This window comes from Nannospalax galili, unplaced genomic scaffold, assembly GCF_000622305.1.
Source record: "Nannospalax galili isolate Female #2095 unplaced genomic scaffold, S.galili_v1.0 scaffold646, whole genome shotgun sequence".
Taxonomy (NCBI): domain Eukaryota; kingdom Metazoa; phylum Chordata; class Mammalia; order Rodentia; family Spalacidae; genus Nannospalax; species Nannospalax galili.
The window spans coordinates 1058809-1077075 of NW_008355279.1; the positions used below are offsets into that span (position 1 = coordinate 1058809).

Sequence of the window (18267 nt, forward strand, 5' to 3'; positions counted from 1 at the left end):
ACTGATTGATTTTTTTTCCCTTTGATAACTATCATTCCACTGCCTTTGGCTCAGGTTTTTAATGAGTAGCTATCTATAAATCTTTTAAAAAATTATTTATTTATTTTTATTTGTTTGATTGTATTGCCTGCATGTGTGTAATTGCACCTGTGTTGTGAAGTGCCTGCAGAGATCAGAAGAGGGTGTTGGATCCCCTGGAACTGGAGTTACAGACAGTCATTGGCCACTGTGTGCGTGCTGGAAATCGAACCCAGGTCCTCTGTCAAACTGCTGAGCCATCTCTCCAGTCCTAGAAGCTATCTATAACTCTTACTGAAGAAATTTTCTGTGTGATGGCATGCTTTTGTTTTGCTGCTTTAGAATTTTTCTCCTTGATTTTTGACAGTTTATGATATGTTCAGATGTGGGGTTTGGGGGGCGGTTGTTTTGTTTTTTTCATTTTATGTGTATGTGTGTATTGCCTGTGTGTAGGTGAGTGCACCTGTGTCATGCAATGCTCACAAAAGACAGAAGAGGCTGTCGGATCCCCTGGAACTGGAGTTACGGACAATTGTTAGCTGCCATGTGGGTGCTGGAATTTGAACCCGGGTCTTCTGCAAGAACAACCAGTGTCCTTAACTGCTGAGCCACCTCTCCAGCCCCAAATGTGGTTTTTTTTTTTTTTTTTTTTTTAGTTTATCTTACATTGAATTTACTGAGTCTCTTCAGAATTTTTTTTTTCAAATTTGGAAATTTCTTGGTCATTATTTCTTTAAATATTCTTCCAGTCTCTTTTTCTTCCCTCTTTCTGAGGCTCCCATTGTGCATACAGTGATATGTTTGAAGGCATCCCAGAAGTCTCTGACATTTTTTTTTTCTTTTTATTCCTCAGATTTGAGAATCTCAATTGACCTGTTTTCAGTTTGCTGTTCCTTCTACCAGTTCAATTTTTATACTGGCTACTTGGAGATATCATTAGATCCTACATGTTAAGGGCTTAGTCCGCAAAGGGGACTACCACTCCCTTCGCATACCAATCACAGGTTCCAGATTATGACTAGATTGTGGCTGGCCAGCTGTAAAATAAGGTTCCCATGACCCCCTCTCTTCACATGTCATTAATTTGCTAAAGGAGCTCACAGAAGTCAAGGAAACTCTTTATCTATTATAAAGAATATTACAAGGATACAGGTGAATAAACAGATTGAAGAGGTGAACAGGGCAAAATATAATGGGGGAAGGGGTCCTGACCCACCATGCGTCTTATGGAATACCTCTAGGAACCTCTATGTACTCAGCAGTCCAGAAGTTCTCCACATCCAGCCCCTTTTGAGCTTTTGTAGCAGCTTCATTACATGTAAGACCTGATTAATGATACCATTGGACGTTAGTTACCACAACCTTCAGTCCCTTTCCCCTCCGTGGAAGTTAGGGGTGAAGGTAAAATTTCTAGCCCCCTAATTGTTTGGTTCTTCTGGCAACTAGCTCCCCATGCTGAACCCCTGGCACTAGAAATCTTGTTATTACACATAATACAAAAAGAATGGCTGAATGTGTGTCTTGGTGGCAGAGTGCTTGCCTAGCATGTGCCAGGTTCTAGGATTTTATCCCTAGCACTGCAATAAACAAAAAGTACATAAAAAGGGGTTGAGGATTTAACTCAAAGGTAGAGTGCTAGCCTAGCAAGTGGAAGGCCTCCAGCACAGAGATTACTAGAATTTTAAAAGCTATACACCTTGTGGCTAGAGAGATGGCTCAGCATTAAGAGCCCTTGCTATTATTCCAGAGAACTCAGGTTTGGTTCCCAGCACCCACATGGTAGCTAACAACTGTCTGTAACTCTAGGTCCAGGGGATCCTACACCCTCTTTCAGCCTCCAGGCACCGAGTATATGGTACAATCACTTACATTCAGGCAAAGCACTTAATAATTTTTGAAGTACACTATGCCAAAAACTAGTGGCATAGAACAGATATGCATTTTTCATTATATCATAATATCTTAACTTCGTTTTACATATTTATTTAGTTATTTTTCTATACAAATCAAGAATTTCTATTTTGCTAATTTTCATAGTTTCTGCATTTTCACTGATATTTTCTGTTTAGTAACTGTGCTGGATAGCTTTAGTTGTCAACTTGACACACCTGGGTAGAGAAAGCCTCAATTGGGGAATTGCCTCTATTGGACTGTCCTGTGGCCATGTCTGTAGGATATCTTCTTGATTGTTGAGTGATGTGGGAGGACACAACCCACTGTGGGCAGTGCCACCCCTGGGCAGGTTGTTCTGTATTGTTTAAGAAAGTAGGCTGAGAATAGACCAGGGGAGTAAGCCAGTAAGCAGCATTCCTCCATGGCCTGTGCTCCACCTCCTGACTTCAGTTTCCAACCCCGAGTTCCTACCTTGGGCTCCCCCAGTGATAAACTGTGACCCAGGAGATGTAAGCCAAATAAACCCTTTCCTTCCCAAGTAAGTATTGGTCAAAGTGTTTCGCCACAGCAATGGAGAAAAAAACTAGAACAGAAATACATGTTTTCTCATACCTTCCTTTTACTGCCTTTAGTTCTTTGATATATTAGTAATAACTGGTTATAAAGTTTTTGTCTAGTAAGTTAGGGTCTGGCATACTTCAAAGACATTTTCTTTGAATGCTTTTTTTTAACCCCCTGTGTATAAGCTTGTTTTTTTTCTGTCTTATTATAACATTTTTTCTGAAAACTAGATATTTTCCAAATTTGTAACATTTTTAAGTCAGATGCTCCCTACCTCAAGTATTTGAATTTGCTTCTTGTTCTTGTTTCATTAGTAATTTTTCTGATTCCGTATAGTCTCCATTCTTAGATATGCTTGCACAGCTAGCTTAATACAATTAGTGACTAACTAGTTATTTCTTTAAGTGCTTTCAACAAATAGGTTTTCTCCCAGGTTTTATAAAGGGATTCTTGTATGTTTGTTGAGGCATAGGGAAAAGGTTAGATAGAGCCTTCATAGGGCTTTCCAGGGCATGTGCAGGGACCCATATAATTGCACTACCTCAGAAGTAAGTTCATTGGACTTTGCATTCCTTGTCTTTACCTTTTAAGGTATTGGTTAGCCTCATGTTACCCCCATCTTAGTGAAATTCTCTCAGACAGCTGCAGTGTTAAATAATGCTGCTGATTGTTTTTTAGCAAATACTCTGCAGATATGACTGCTCAGATACAGTGAGCTCTCAGTCAAATGAAAACAAGTTGAAAATGGAGCTTTTCAGCAGTCTTCCAGGCAGGTGATATAGTGACAGTTTTCTAGGGATGAAGCTTTTGAGAAGTTCCAAATTGACTCTGTTACGTCTCTAGTGGCCCAAGGAGGCCTTCTTAACATGTATATCTATGCAGGTCAAAGAGTATTCATTCATTCATTCATCCATTCATTCATCTCTCTCTCTCTCTCTCTCTCTCTCTCTCTCTCTCTTTCACACACACACACACACACACACACACACACACACACACACACACACACACGGTTCTCTCTCTCTCCATTGTACTCCTTGTTCAGTCCTTCTAACACGTTTCCTGATCTGAGGCCATGCCATAATCTTTTTTGCTGTCAGATTTCTGTACATTCTCGGTTTTAAAAAAGCTAAATCCTAATTAAATTTCAGATCACTCCTTTGGAAAGCCTTCCTAGGTTCTCTCAAATGTCTGTTGTACCTCTGCATGTAGCCATAGATTTTTTTATACTACACTTATTATACCATCCTATAATTGCCTATTTATGTATCTCTATCTCCAGGTAGACTACAATGTCCATGATATCAGACACTGTAAATATGAGCAGTTTGTGATCTATTACCTAACATTGGGCCTTGATAGATTTTTTTAATGAGTAGAAAATTTAAAGTCATTTATGAGTGAAGGAGCCAGCCATGTTCATTATTGGAAATACAAACAGAAAGCTGGACTGGTGACCTTTGCCTTTAATCTGAGCGTTCAAGAGGCAGAAGCAGGTGGATCTCTGTCAGAGCAAGGCAAACCTAGTCTACATAATGAGTTCCAGGCCAGCTGGGGCTACAAGGAGACCCTGTCTCAAAAAAAGTACAAACGTATATTAGATAACCTTGTGAATAAAGTAGACTTTTGAAATGGCAAAAATAAATGAGAAGCCCCCAAACACAATTTACAAACAAAAAGAGAAAGTGAAATGTCTGTCATTGTCAGTCATACATTATATAAGGAAATATACCACAACACCACATGTTGATGTCGTAATTTTTAGCTTTATATTGCTGTGACAAAAACACTGACCAAAACCAATTTGGGGAGGAAAAGGTTTATTGCATCTTACTCTTCCATGTTATAGTCCATTACCTAGGGAAGTGAGGGTAAGAACTTAAGCAAGAGGACGTGAGGGTAAGAATTTAAGGAACCTGGAGGCAAGAACTGAAGCAGACACCATGGAGGAACATTGCTTACTGGCTCCCTCCTGTGGCCTGCACTCAGCCTGCTTTTTAATAAAATACCCATATTAGAATTGTTAGTATTATGCCTAGAATTCGTGTTGTAGTTGCTCTTGAAGAAAAACAATGAATGAGGTAGTGAGCCATCCCTAGAAACCAGAAAAAGATATGTCTGCATTGAGATAATCATTGTGGCTGTGAATGGGATTTAAAGTCTTCAGAGTAGCGAAGTACAGTAAATACTCTTACCAATCATATTACCCATTTCCTCCTATATGAAAGTCCCTTTGTTTTCATAGATTGTTTCTTCAGATACTCAGGCTTCTATTTCATTTTTTTCCTTAAGCAATTATTCTGTTCTGCTGAGCATTCTTAATATTTTTAATATTTATTAAACACAGGCAGTGCGTTTTGTACTTGGGTCCTGGAAATACTGTGTTCATTCAACATAAACAACAGTGTCATCAAATGAATCAAGGAAAATAGGCAATTGTAATGCAAACTAAGAACTGAAAAATTAAGGATTAAGGAAGTATTAACTTTTAACTTTAAAAAAGTTAAGCATTAACTTTTTTAGAAATTGGGAGAATGTTCAATTAATGTTGAATAAAATGATCATTGCTTTAGATTTTGCCAGTCTGCTTTAAATCCAGTTTCAGTTACTTAAAAGCCATGTGACAATGACTCTCTTAGCCTCTTTGATACTTATATTATTGTTGCAAATTTTAGAAATAAATAGTTGTAAAGCACTTAGCCTAATGTTGTCTGCATTGTTTCTACTTTTTCCCTAAATCATACATCCCTAGATTTTTGTAATTCCAAAGCTTATGAATAGAAAAATAATTTCTCTGACTCCTACTAAGCAGAAAAATGTGAAAGGTGGTATACAGCTTTTATTTTTTAAGTTACTTCGTTGAACACTACTGAGGAAGAAACTGTTAATGGAAATAAAATTTATAATTCTTAAGCAACTATAACCCAAATTCCATTAAGATATATTGTTCTTTTTAAAATATCTTAATGGCTCAGCAGTTAAGAGCACTTGGCTGCTCTTGCAGAGGACCCAGGTTCAGTTCCCAGCTCCCACATGGTAGCTAACAACCATTCCTAACTCCAGTTCCAGGGGATATGATGCCGTCTTTTGGCCTCTTCAGGCACTGCAGGACACAAGTGCACTTGCATGCATGCAGGCAATACACTCATACACATAAAATAAAAAAATAATAAATAAAATATTTTAAAAATTACAGGGATTTTGTTATTACACTAGTAATTTTGAAGACCACTGGTCTTGAATATGTAAACTTACAGGAAATACTTCTGTCTCTCCATATTCTTCACCCTATAGTTTAGCATACTAATTGCTGTTAATCAAATTGTGGTTTACATCTACCAGGGTCAAGTTTAAAACTTTTATTCATTAGATAATTCAAAAGCATTTAAAGTAAATCATCAGTCAATTGATATATTTTCTGAAGACTCACAATTATAACTCGAATTTTCTCTATTTGAAGAATTTTAAGGTATACTTTTAGGAAGCAGTTATATTTAGAAATGAATTTTCCAAAGAATTTGCTTTTAATTTAAAATTTTTCATTCTTCTGAAATTGTGTTATAACTGATGGTATAAATAGAAACTAAATTTGCAACATAATAGCAACACAATTTGTAATTTTGCAAAAATAAGATGATTAGTAATTCAAATGAGAATGAATATGTAAATAAGTGGTAGAGGACTTGCCTAGCACACACAAAGCCTTAAATAGGTTCAGTCCCTGCACCAAAATAGTTAATCAGAATATTAAGTGTAGAGGTTACAGGTGTTATCCATTGTATGACTGACCTGTCCAATATTGCTATACTTTATGTAATAACTTCTAGATTTGTTAATTCTGTTTGTAACTATACCTTAAAAGTAAGACAAACCATGCCAGGAGTTGTGGCATATGCCTTTAATCCCAGCACTGGGGAGGCAAAGACAGGAAAACCTCTTTGAGTTCAAGGTCAGTCTGATCTACATATTGAGTTGGAGGCCAGCTGGGGCTACAAGGGAAGACCCTGTTATTATTTATAGTAAAATAGCCACAGAACAGTGAACAAATTTATGTTTTATATAAATCTGAATCAGAAATGGGAAATAGTAATTAATAAAATACTTTCCTACCAAAAGCAAAGAGTGAGGAAAATACAGTGAAAGAGAGAAGCTTGAAGATTTTTCTTGCAGAATAGTTCAGTGGTAGGGAATGACAGCACGAGAAATACAGATGTGTTCTTCATCACTGCTGTTCTCTCTGTTTGAATTAGACAAATGACATATACCCAAGAGGAACTAAGGACAGTATTCAGAGGATAAGAATTATTCCATATAGTCCTGTCAGATTCAGGAGTGTAATAGTGCCTCTTTCTGTTACTGTTGTACTTGGTTTAGTTTTTGTTTTGTGACATTCTCTCTAGTATTTCTTTCTTTATCTTGGCTGTGCCAGGTTGTATGTTGGTGAGTCAGCATCCTTAAAAGCATTTTTTTCTTTTAAACTTTTGACAATCCATGCCCCCTCCCTCCACTGTGTCTCCCTCTGTCCCATTCCACTAAATAAGGATTTTTGGATATCCAGAAGTCTATTTCCATTATAGACATTGATCTATAAGATTTCCCCCCTTAATAGCAAAATTTTATTTTATTTATTTATTTATTTTGCTTATAAAATATCTTTAGTTGATTGCTGGAGATTTCAGAATACACTAAAGAGAAACAATTCTATTTGATATATAGGCACACTTTGAAGAGATTCTTGTGATTCCTCCTTGCTTTCCATGGAGTGAACACACAGGTCCCACCTCTATTTTGACAGACTCCATTTCAGAAGGAAAATAATGTGAGAGAGGTTTAAACTGAAATAGAGTGAATTCTGAAAATGACTTAGCTGTCTGTAAGATCGGCCAACCTACTCAAGTGCCTGGCATCTCCACTTTCCAGTTGAACTCTTGCTTTTATTTATTTATTTATTTATTTATTTATTTATTTATTTAATAATCTTTATCCCCTCTCCCCCCTCTGCACCTTCCCATAACATCCCCACCAAAATTTTATTTTTATCCTTCTTTCCATCCTCAATAGCAAAATTCCATACAATGGAACTTCTTTTGCCCTTTTCTTTCTCCTAGAGCTATTTCTGTCTTAGGGAAACCTTTCAATTGAAAATGTTAACTCAAAGACAAGCATTCACTGATTTTAATAAACTTTCAGTGAATTATTGTAAGCTTTATGACATGATTCAGTGATGTACATAAAGCTAGTCAGATTTGTAATAATTAAGTAGCTACATAGGTTTCACCCAAACTATATAGCATTTAAATCATATACTTCAGTGCTTATGGTTACAAAATGCTTCTGAGTGTTCTGTTGTAAAATATGGTTAATGCAAGTAGTTATGGGCTAATTTTCTTATCTTAGATAAGCTGTGTTGCTATTGGAACATTTGAATGATTTACATTCTGAATTTTATAGTGTTAAAATGTGTTTCAAGACTAAACTTTATAATATGTTACATTTTAGGTCAGAAGACATGTCTTCATCTACATGGCATCTTTCCTTACCTCTATGTGCCATACGATGGTTATGGACAGCAACCAGAAAGCTATCTTTCTCAGATGGCATTCAGTATCGACAGAGCACTTAATGTGGCTTTAGGCAATCCATCTTCCACTGCTCAGCATGTGTTCAAAGTGTCATTAGTATCAGGAATGTAAGTATATATTATCCTTTAAATGTTATCTGTATTTCTTTTGCTAGTCTAATTGGAGAAAAACACTCAAATGCAATACATTCTGTTGATACTTGTTTTCCTTTCATACTGATGGAACTGGTGGATTTCTTTTGAAACTTTTAAAATATATTTTATTTTTATTTTATCTGTATGAATGTATTGTCTGCATGTATATAAGTGCAGCCATGTCATACAGTGCCCATGGAGGTCAGAAAAGGGCACTGGATCCCCTGAAACTGGAGTTACGGATGGTTGTTAGCCACCATGTGGGTGCTGGGAATCAAACCCAGGTATTCTGCAAGAGTAACCAGTTCTCTTAACTGCCAAGCCATCTCCCCAGCCCTCTTTTAACACTTTTAAAAGTAAATTTAAATGACAACGTATTAGTGGTTTTTGTTTTAACCTTTCCAATTTCTCTGGTTCCTAGAATTGAAAAATTCATGTAGTTACTTTTTGAGAACTTTTCTGTCTGCACTATCCTGGGCTCTTGGTGTATTGCTCTGCTTCCTTGTCACTATACTGAACATCTGGGATTATCAGTTTATAAAAGGAAAATATTTAATTTGTTTCAAAGTTTTATAGATTCCAGTTCATGATCATTTGAGAGTACATCATGGCAGGAACATGTAGCTGAACATACTCACCTTATGTCCAGGAAGCATAGAAGAGGAAAAGGAAAAGACTATTCAGCCACACTTCCCATTACAACATGATCCTAATAACCTAAAGACGTCCACTAGACTACACCTCTTAAAGGTTTCTTCGTTTGTCAGTCGTGCTATTCTGGGGAAGCCTTTAACTCACAGGCCTTTAGAGGGCTTTCAAGATGTAAATTATTGCACTTGTGATACATTGCTGAACAAAACATAAGTCTCTGCCACTGTTGCATTCTAGAAATAAGAACCAGATAATAATGCATATAAAATGACTTATTTATTTGCTACTTGATAATTGGTGGTATAGAAGAAAAGAAGATGGAGAGTAGGATAAGAAAAATCATTTTAGTGTAGGAAAAGTGGACTTGTGACAATTTTAAATAGAGGAATAAGCAAGAAGCCAGGTGCTAGAATGGAGAAAGTAAGGAGAGGATGACAAAAGGAAAGTAGAGATACATATGAAAGGGCAAAGATCATATAGGATGTAATTCTCAAGGTATAGTTTCCATACATTGGTTTCTAATATAATTAAATATTAACTTTATTTGATTTGACAACTATGAAAATGGTTTTCTCTTAAGTACAGAAAGTATACCTGAACAATGGAGTGGTGAAATCTAGTTTGCTGCTCCTTATGACCTGAAACTGCTTTCTATAAGCTAATTTTACCTAACAAAATGACTGAATACAAGAATGCTAAGGCAAGACTGTTACTGGGAGACTTGAGAACTTGCAACAGCTTTGCTATGTTTTTTCTTTTAAATAACATTGTAGTGGACGATAACTCAAGTTCTTGCCTCCATTTCTTGGATCAGATCAGTATGTAGGCCTGATGGTTGTCCAGCCACTTGTGGGTCTACTCATTTCCTTTCGAATGTATTCTCCCTAATAAATCCTTTCATGGCATTTATTTCTCAGAGAGCTTGGGGTAACATAGCTAACAGATTGGTTAAAGAATATTACTAGGTCACAACCCAGACCTATTGAATCAGAAACTGTTGATTGGAGCTCAGAAATCCATATTCAGGAAACCTTTCTGACAATTCTAATGCATGCTCAAGTTTGAGAATCACTGCAGGAGGCTATTTTTGAGAACTTTTAATTTTACTCTCTGCTGCTGCATGATACTGAGAAGTCAGGGTCTGACTTAAATTTACTAGATTACTTTAACAACTATGTAGGGGAACAAAGATTGTAGGAAGACATGGGTAGAGAAGCAGGAAGCACATTATGACTCTTGTTCGTTAGTCTAGGTGATAAAATATGGTGGCTTGAATTAGGGTAACAGCAAGGAAGTAGTGTGAAATGGTCAGCTTCTGATCTATTCTGACAATTAAGATTTGTTGTTCAGTTGGTTGAGAGTTGTGGAATGTGTCAAGGATGACTTCAGAAATCTTTGTACTGCTCAAAATTTTGAGTCTGTATTAGTGGAACACACTAGAGGAAAGACAAGATTCATGCTTAGACATTTTGAGTTGAGAATGTCTGTGTGCAATCCAAGTAGAGACCTGTCTTTCTCATATCTTAATCTAGGCTTTCCTTGGATAGAGTGCTTTCTTCTCCTATACTTCCATAGTATTCTTTTACTTGAATTCTCTTTTTCTATTGTCTGAGTCTAAATCAGTAAAAGCACTCTTCTTAAAATGTAATTGGATCATTTTAAAATCATTTGAGGGGCTGGAGAGATGGCTCAGCAGTTAAGAACACTGGTTGTTCTTGCAGAAGACCTGGGTTCAAATCCTAGCACCCACATGGCAGCTAACAACTGTCCGTAACTCCAGTCCCAGGGGATCCGAGAGCCTCTTCTGACCTCCTTGGGCATTGCACGACATGGGTGCACTTACCTACATGCAGGCAATACACGCATACATATAAAATAAAATAAAAATAAAAATGTTTTTAAGTTTAAAATCATTTGAAATCTTTCATATTGTTCATAAAGTTTAAACTTCTAACCACACCTACATAATTTTGATCTCTATTTACCTCCTATTACTTTGTTTCATCTAGAAACACTGATCTTCTTTGCTTTCAGTTCCCATGTGTACCAGGCTCTTTCCCACTTGAGTTCTTTGCACAAGCATTTTCCTTTTCTTAAATAGTCTACTTCTGTTTAGTCTGTCAGACTTCTCCAGAGTTTTCTTTGACTACCTCACCTTTAAGGGACGTTGTCATTATCATCATTATTCTATAACCCTGCTCCTTCTTTGTTAGCACTTAACACAGCTTACAATTATTTTAATCTTTGTTTATTTACTTAATTTTAAGTGTTTTTCCCACTAGCTTATAAGTTCAGTGAGAAAAAGGACTATGCTTATTTATTTATTACATCCCTAATACCTTTTAACAGTATTGACTAAACTAGTCAAAAGAGAGACAAACAAAATAGGATATAGATGTAGTTGTAGATCTGAAAAAACATAGATATAGATATTGAGAGGGAATTTATTAGGAAAATTGTGTCACATGGTTATGGGACCTTAAGAAGTCTCAACAGTCTGGAAGCCCTGGGATGCTGGTATGAAGTCCAAGTCTGAAAGCCTCAGAGTGAAGAAAATTGATGGTAGACCATAGAACTTGGAGGCTGCTGATATAAGTCTGGAAAGCAGAATTGAGATTTACAAAAACTGAAGAGCGTGAAGCTCTGGTGTCATAGAGCAGGAGAAAAAAGTATATCCTGGTTATAGGAGGAAAGAGGAAATCATCTTTTTTTTTTTTTTTTTTTTTTTTTTTTTTTTTTTTTTGGGTTCTTGGTGGATTGTGCTTACCTACATGGGAACAGATCTTCCCCAATCTCTAAGTGAGATTTCTCTACTTAGTCCATTAACTCACATACCCATCTCGAGATTTCTGGGAACACTCTCACAGACAAAGCCAGTTCTCTAGTTAGTCTATGATCTAGCCAAGTTGGCATCTAAAATTAACCACAAGCATTTAGCAAATATGGATCATTAAGTATTTGCTCAAGTAAGAGTGATATGAAAGTTCATACCCAATTCTACAACAGCAGCAGTTTTGCTTAGAAGTAATCATCAACTGTCTTCTAATTTATTTATTTATTTTTTGGTCTTTTTTGGAAACAGTCTCTCTGTAACCCCAGCTGGCCTGGAACTCACTACATAGACCAGGCTGGCCTTGAACGCTCAGAAATCTGCCTGCCTTTGTCTCCTGAGTGCTAGGACTAAAGGTGTGTGCCACCACAACTGGCATCTTCTAATTTTTAAAAATTATTAATTTTTATGCCAGGCATGGTGGCGCATGCCTTTAATCCCAGCACTCGGGAGGCAGAGGCAGGCAGATCTCTGTTAGTTCAAGGCCAGCCTGGTCTACATAGTGAGTTCCAGGCAGGCTGGGGCTACAGGGAGACCCTGTCTCAAAAAAGACCCAAAAAAATTATTAATTTTAAGAACTTTCTTATCAGTATCTGATGTCAAATTTGAATCTCCTAGTGTATCGAACAATTGACAATCTCTGTTTTGCTGAGTATTTGTTATTGCACTGTCTCATTTTTGAGCTACATACACAGATTCAAAAGTTCAAATAATTTTTATTACCATTCTTCTATTAGTTTAAAATTTATTTATGTGTTTGAGTGTTTTGCCTGGATTTATGTAAGTGCACCCCTTTCCTGCAGTGCCTATGGAGGTCAGAAGAGGGCATCAGATTGGAATTCAGATGGTGGTTAGCTGCCAACGGCTGCTGGGAACCAAATTCTGGTCTCCTGCAAGAGCAGCTAGTGCTTTTAACCACTGAGTCATCTTTCCAGTTTCCCTCCTCCCCCATTCTCCTTTTTGCTTCTTTTAGTAATTTTTTTTTTCTTTTAAACTGTAGGTATCTTTTTTTTTCCTTATCCAGTTCTACTTTCTCAAATTTATTTACTCTCACACATAGATTAAAAAGCCACTTTAAAAAAAAGTATATTTTTAATTAGCACATAGTAACAGTGTATTTAATGTCTACATGACATTTCAAAACATGTATACCATGTATTAATATTGATCAGGAAAATTAGTATGTCAAGCCTCATTTTTTTTTTAATTTTAGAAGTATTCAAAATCCTTTCTGCTATCTCCTTGTAAAAACTAATTGTAAACAACCATAGTTACCTTTTTGTGGTGAAAACATTAGAAATTATTTCTCCTAACCAACTGTGCCCTATACCATTGGGTGGTATCTTTCCTGTTTTAGATTTTTTCCAGCTCTGTTTTTTGTTTTCTATTTACTTAAGATCAACTTCTCAGCTTCCAAATATATGTGAGAACATGCACTATTTGTGTTTCTGTGCCTGGCTTAGTTAACACAATATCCTTAAGTTCAATTCATGTTGCTTCAAGTGACAGAATTTCATTAGTTTTTGTGGTTGAATTACATTCCATGTAAAACAGATATATACTCTTATTTTCCTCTATTCGTTCATCTGCCATGTATACTTCGGTTGATTCTATTATATTAGCAATTAACAACAGTCTTGTAATAATGTGCAAGTGTAGCTGTATCTTCACATACTGATTTTAATTCTTTTGATTATATACCTACTACTGTAATTGCTGGATCATACAGGAGTTCTGTTTCTAGTGTTTCTGAGGAACATTCATACTATTTTCTGTAAGGACCATACTAATTAATATTATTAACATATGAGGGCTCCCCTTTCTCTGTATCCTTATCACCATCAGTCATTTTTTTTGTCTTTTAGTAATAGCCATTCTAGATAGAATGACGTTATATTTCATTCTGGTTTTGATTTATATTTCCTTGGTGATTAGTGATCTTGAGCACTGTTTCATATAATTGTTGGTCGTTTGTATATCCTCTTTCGAAAATGTCTGTTCTTAACATTTTTTCATTTAAAAAATTAAATTATTTGTGTTGTTTTAAGTTTTTAATATTGCTCTGTATACATGACAAGAGAATTGGTGTCTAGTTCTTTTTATTCTGCAAATGGATATCATTTTACTTACTGAAGAGACTTTGCTTTCTTCAGTCAATATATGCTTCTATGCTTTTGTAAAACAAATCAGCTGGCTGTGAATACATATTATTTTTGAATTTGCTGTTGTCTATATCATCCACCGCCCCTAGTACCATGGTCACTATAACTTTGTTGTATGTTTTTCAGTTGGGTATTGTGATTCTTTAGCTCAGGATTGTTTTGGTTATTTGTATCTTCTGTGGTTCCCTACAAATTTTAGTTTGTTTTTTTTTTTTTTCCTGTGAAGAATGTCATCAGTATTTGGGTGGGAATTTGCATTGAATTTGTAGGTCACAGAGTCAGTATGGATATTTTAACTATTGTTTTTTCCCAATCCATAGACACAGGCCATCTTAACTTCTGTTTTGTTTTGTTTTGTTTTTGGTGTGTATATCCTATTTAATTTCTTTTCAGTGTTCTATAATTATCATTGTAGAAAACTGAAGTTATGGATTATTAGCCACCATGTAGGTCCTGGGAACTGAATCCAGATCCTCTGCAAGAGCAACCAGTGCTCTTAACCACTGAGCTATCTCTTCAATCCCTGAGAGAGACTTTTTGGTCAGATATTTTGGGAGTTCTTTGAGCTTTCTGAATGTGAATTTTGTCACATAGCCCATGTCTGTCTTGATCTGATCCTTCTGCCTCTACTTCCCTAGTGTCTGGCCATGTTATGTTTTAAGTAGTTATTTTTTTGTCTAGCTTTCCTGTACCTCTTCCCTTTCCTTCTGAAATTTCATAAAAAGGTCAATGCTTGCTTGTTTAATGGTAATCCAGTAAATGTCAATAGCTTTTTTGGTTGTTTGGGGTTTTTTTTGATACTTTAATTTTTTTATAGAATTTTGTGTATTTCATACAGAACATCTCGGCCAATCTTAATCATCTTTATAGTCCCTTCCCCACCAACACCCTCCCACAGCCCCCCCACTAGAATTCATATATTAGTCATTTGCCTTAAGTTAGTGTCCCCAGGCATCCCTCAGTGCAAGTTCATCTACTGAGGTCTAGTCAGCCTCTTGCTTTACGAAGATCAGCTCTTCCTCATCCAGCAGTAATCAGTTGCCCATATTTTTTCAGCTAAGATTGGGGTCAGCTGTCCCCAATCTAGTTTTTGTCTGAGTTTGCATGGGACCTGTGCATGCTGACACCATTGCTGTAGGTTCACATGAGCAGGGTCCCAGGAGCTTGTAGAACTCTTATTTCTATATGGTCATGCACCTCCTCCCTGACTCTTACAATCTTTTCGCACCCTCTTCCACAATTATGAGCCCTGGGTGGGTGTAGTTTAATATAGGAGTCCTCTCCAAGGACCAGCATTCTTCAGACTCTTAGTCTCTACACTTTGGCCATTTGTGACCTTTTGTGAGGAAACTTCATTAATGAGAATTGAAATGCTCATTATTGTCTTCTTTACCCCTTGTTCTATGTTCAGTGAGCCTTAGGTATAGAGGTTGCATTGTAGATGTGCCATTAGACTTGGGCAATTCATAGACAGTGTCTGTGTGGGACCAGTTGTCCCACATAGTCTCCATCTAGTGCAAAAGAAGCTTCTTTGATGAGTAGTGAGTGGGATATTTGTCTGTAGATATAAGGATACATATTTTGCACATAGTAAAAAATTACATTATTCTAGGGATATGACAGTTTGGGGGTTGTCAGTCTCTTTTTTAAGAATTTGATTAGGTTATCTCAAGACCTGTCATCAAGCTCAGAAATTCTTCTACATGTTCAAGTCTAATGTTAAGGCTCTTAACTATATTATGTTTAAGTTTTCAGAAAATCATTCTCTTCAAATTCTTTACCAAGCAATTGATTAATTTCCTTTTCTTTACAGTCTTGCTAAACAGTTACTGTGTTTCTTTGGAAGCACCATGTTGCCCCCCCCCCTTTTTTTAAATTCTTCCTTATGCTGGTATTAGTATATCTGGTGGATTAGTTCCCTCCTCCACTCTGTAGGGTGACTTTGGTAGTAGGAGACTTTCCTAGAGTTCTTGTTGGGTGTGCTTAGTATAGTATGTATTCAGCTTTTTCAGTTACAATCAACACTTACAGTGTCTGCAAGTTTCTCTGTACCTAGGCTCCAGTGGTTGTGGGATTACATTGCCAACTAGAAGGCAGTTCCCTTGAATTAGGCCTGGTATACCCCGCTACAAATGTGGTGTCCATTTGTGTAATGGGGCATGCTAAGGCTAGACCACTGTGATCTTCCCAGTAGCACAGAATGCCTGGTAGAAGAGTGCTTGTTAACATATTTTAAGAAATAAGAGAGAGTATCTGTCTGTGCCTGAGAGTTACACCAGTGACTTCATTGAACCTCTGGAGGATGAGCTGCCCAGACAGCTCTACCCAGCTATTTCTAAGGATGAGAGTGGATAGGTGTGGCAAAGCTTCTGTGAATAGACTGCTGGACCACTTTTTGGCCACAGTAAGATCATCACTAGGGCTGCCTGGGTGCTTCCTAGGGGCTTCAAAAGGCCAAGCCAAACTAAACAGGAAGCTTCCTGGGGAACTCAGCAATCTTAACCAAATGGAAAAGGCTACTCTGCTGCTTCTAAGGGTGTGGGTTGATAGGAAAGAGCAACTCCTTTATAGAGTGTTGATGATTAAGGGTAATGTAGAAACGGTTTGCTTCTCCTTTTGCCCTGATTATGTCAAAGTGGTATTTTTAAAGATTTTTAAAAATGCTTCAGTATTTTTTCATATGTAAACCTCTGGTATATTTAATTGGAAGTCTTGGGGTATTTTTTAAATTATTTGTGTTTTAGATAATATTAAATGTAAAGAAGACTGAATTAGGCCACCTAAGCCCAATTAGGACAATAAGTTACATTATTTCATCTTTGAGTTATGGAAATAATTTAAATGTTTTTCTTATATTTCAGGCCTTTTTATGGTTATCATGAGAAGGAAAGACACTTTATGAAGATCTATCTTTACAATCCTGCTATGGTGAAAAGGTACTAAGATAAATGAAACCAAAATATGAATAACCATCACTTAATATTTCAGCAATAAAAGGGAAAATCTAGAAGGCCTATGTAGTTTTAATATCATTACAGCAGAGACCATAAAATGTACATAGATACATGTTATAGACAGAGGCCCATTGCTTAGATTATAAAAGTTTATTTCAAAGGTAGAAGGTCATTGGTTTATGGCACTTCTCTGCTTCTTTCCTGTCTTAGATGTAGAGAGTTTGTAGAAATGTGTAAATAGAGATGAAAATACTTCATATAATGTTAGGGTCCCATTGGCCAGAAGAGATGCTCAATACTAAAACAAGATAATAAGTAAAACACTTTATTTCAAAGTGGGGTGGTGGTGAGGTGACTCAGCAGTTAAGAGCACTGGCTGCTCTTACAGAAGACCTAGATTTGATTCCCAGCACCCACATGGAGGCTAGCAACAGACCCTAACTCCAGTTTCAGGGTATCTGACCCCCTCTTTTGACCTTTGCAGACATTGTACGACACAGGTGCACTTAGATACATGCAGGCAGTACACTCATACTCATAGAATAAAAACAATAAATATATTTTAAAAAGACAAGATAACTCTGGGCTGGAGAGAGAGCTCAGTGGTTAAGAGCACTGACTCAGAGGCCCTGGGTTCTATTCCCAGCACCCACATGGTGGCTACAAACTGTCCTTAACTCCAGTTCCAGGGGAATCCTAAGCCCTCTTCTGACATCTGCGGCATTGCACAACAGGGAGGCACTCACATACATGTAGGCAATGTACTCATACACATAAAATAAAAATAATAAATAAAATATTTTTTTAAAAAAGACAAGCTAACTCTTCAATTTCAAAGTAGGGAGACATTTGTGAATGTAAGACCACAGTGAGAAGAAGGTGTCTTATTGACTCCTTACGAGATGTTTTATATTTTGGATTTTGTTTGTTTTTCTTTTTGTTTGTTTTAGTTTTATCCTTAGTCTATGTGCCTCAGTTTATTTTCCCCATTATTGAACCCGTATTATTGAGAGCAGTAATAAAGCATACATATTTTATTATCCTTTGATAAAAATCACAAGATTTTTAAATATATGTAGTAATGAGTATAAGTGGCCTTAGAGGAGTGCTGAATTTTGTTTTATTCAAGAGTGCTTCTTGGCCACTAGCTACTGAGTCCCAAATTTTAATCATTTTAGTATGACATAACTTGAATGTTTGTCTACTTTGAATCAAGGAGCTGTGAAAAATACAACTTCCAAGGGCATGAGTTTTGCTCTGGATTAAACATTGACTACCTTCCCAAATTACATCCTCAATTTCAATAATTATTTTCTTTTGTGAGTAACAAGTAAAAACTAGTTTTTTGGGCTAGAGAGATGGTTCAGTAGTTAAGAGCACTGGCTGCTCTTGAAGACCCAGGTTCAAATCCCAGCACCCACATGGTAGCTAACACCCATCCGTAACCCAACTCCCTCTTCTGGCCTCCGCAGGCATTGCACA

General features: G+C 36.7%; 1 protein-coding gene across 2 annotated transcripts in view; it reads left to right on the plus strand.

Moving 5' to 3' along the window:
* The window catches only part of Rev3l (REV3 like, DNA directed polymerase zeta catalytic subunit), a 171754-nt gene that overhangs the window by 37287 nt on the left and 116200 nt on the right, over window positions 1–18267 (plus strand). For both annotated transcript variants that reach the window (XM_029555725.1, XM_008852401.2), the window contains 2 exons: window positions 7972–8161; window positions 16693–16767. In XM_029555725.1, coding sequence (XP_029411585.1) covers window positions 8067–8161; window positions 16693–16767 — 170 coding nt within the window. In that variant the 5' untranslated portion in view covers window positions 7972–8066. The remainder of the gene's footprint in view (window positions 1–7971; window positions 8162–16692; window positions 16768–18267) is intronic.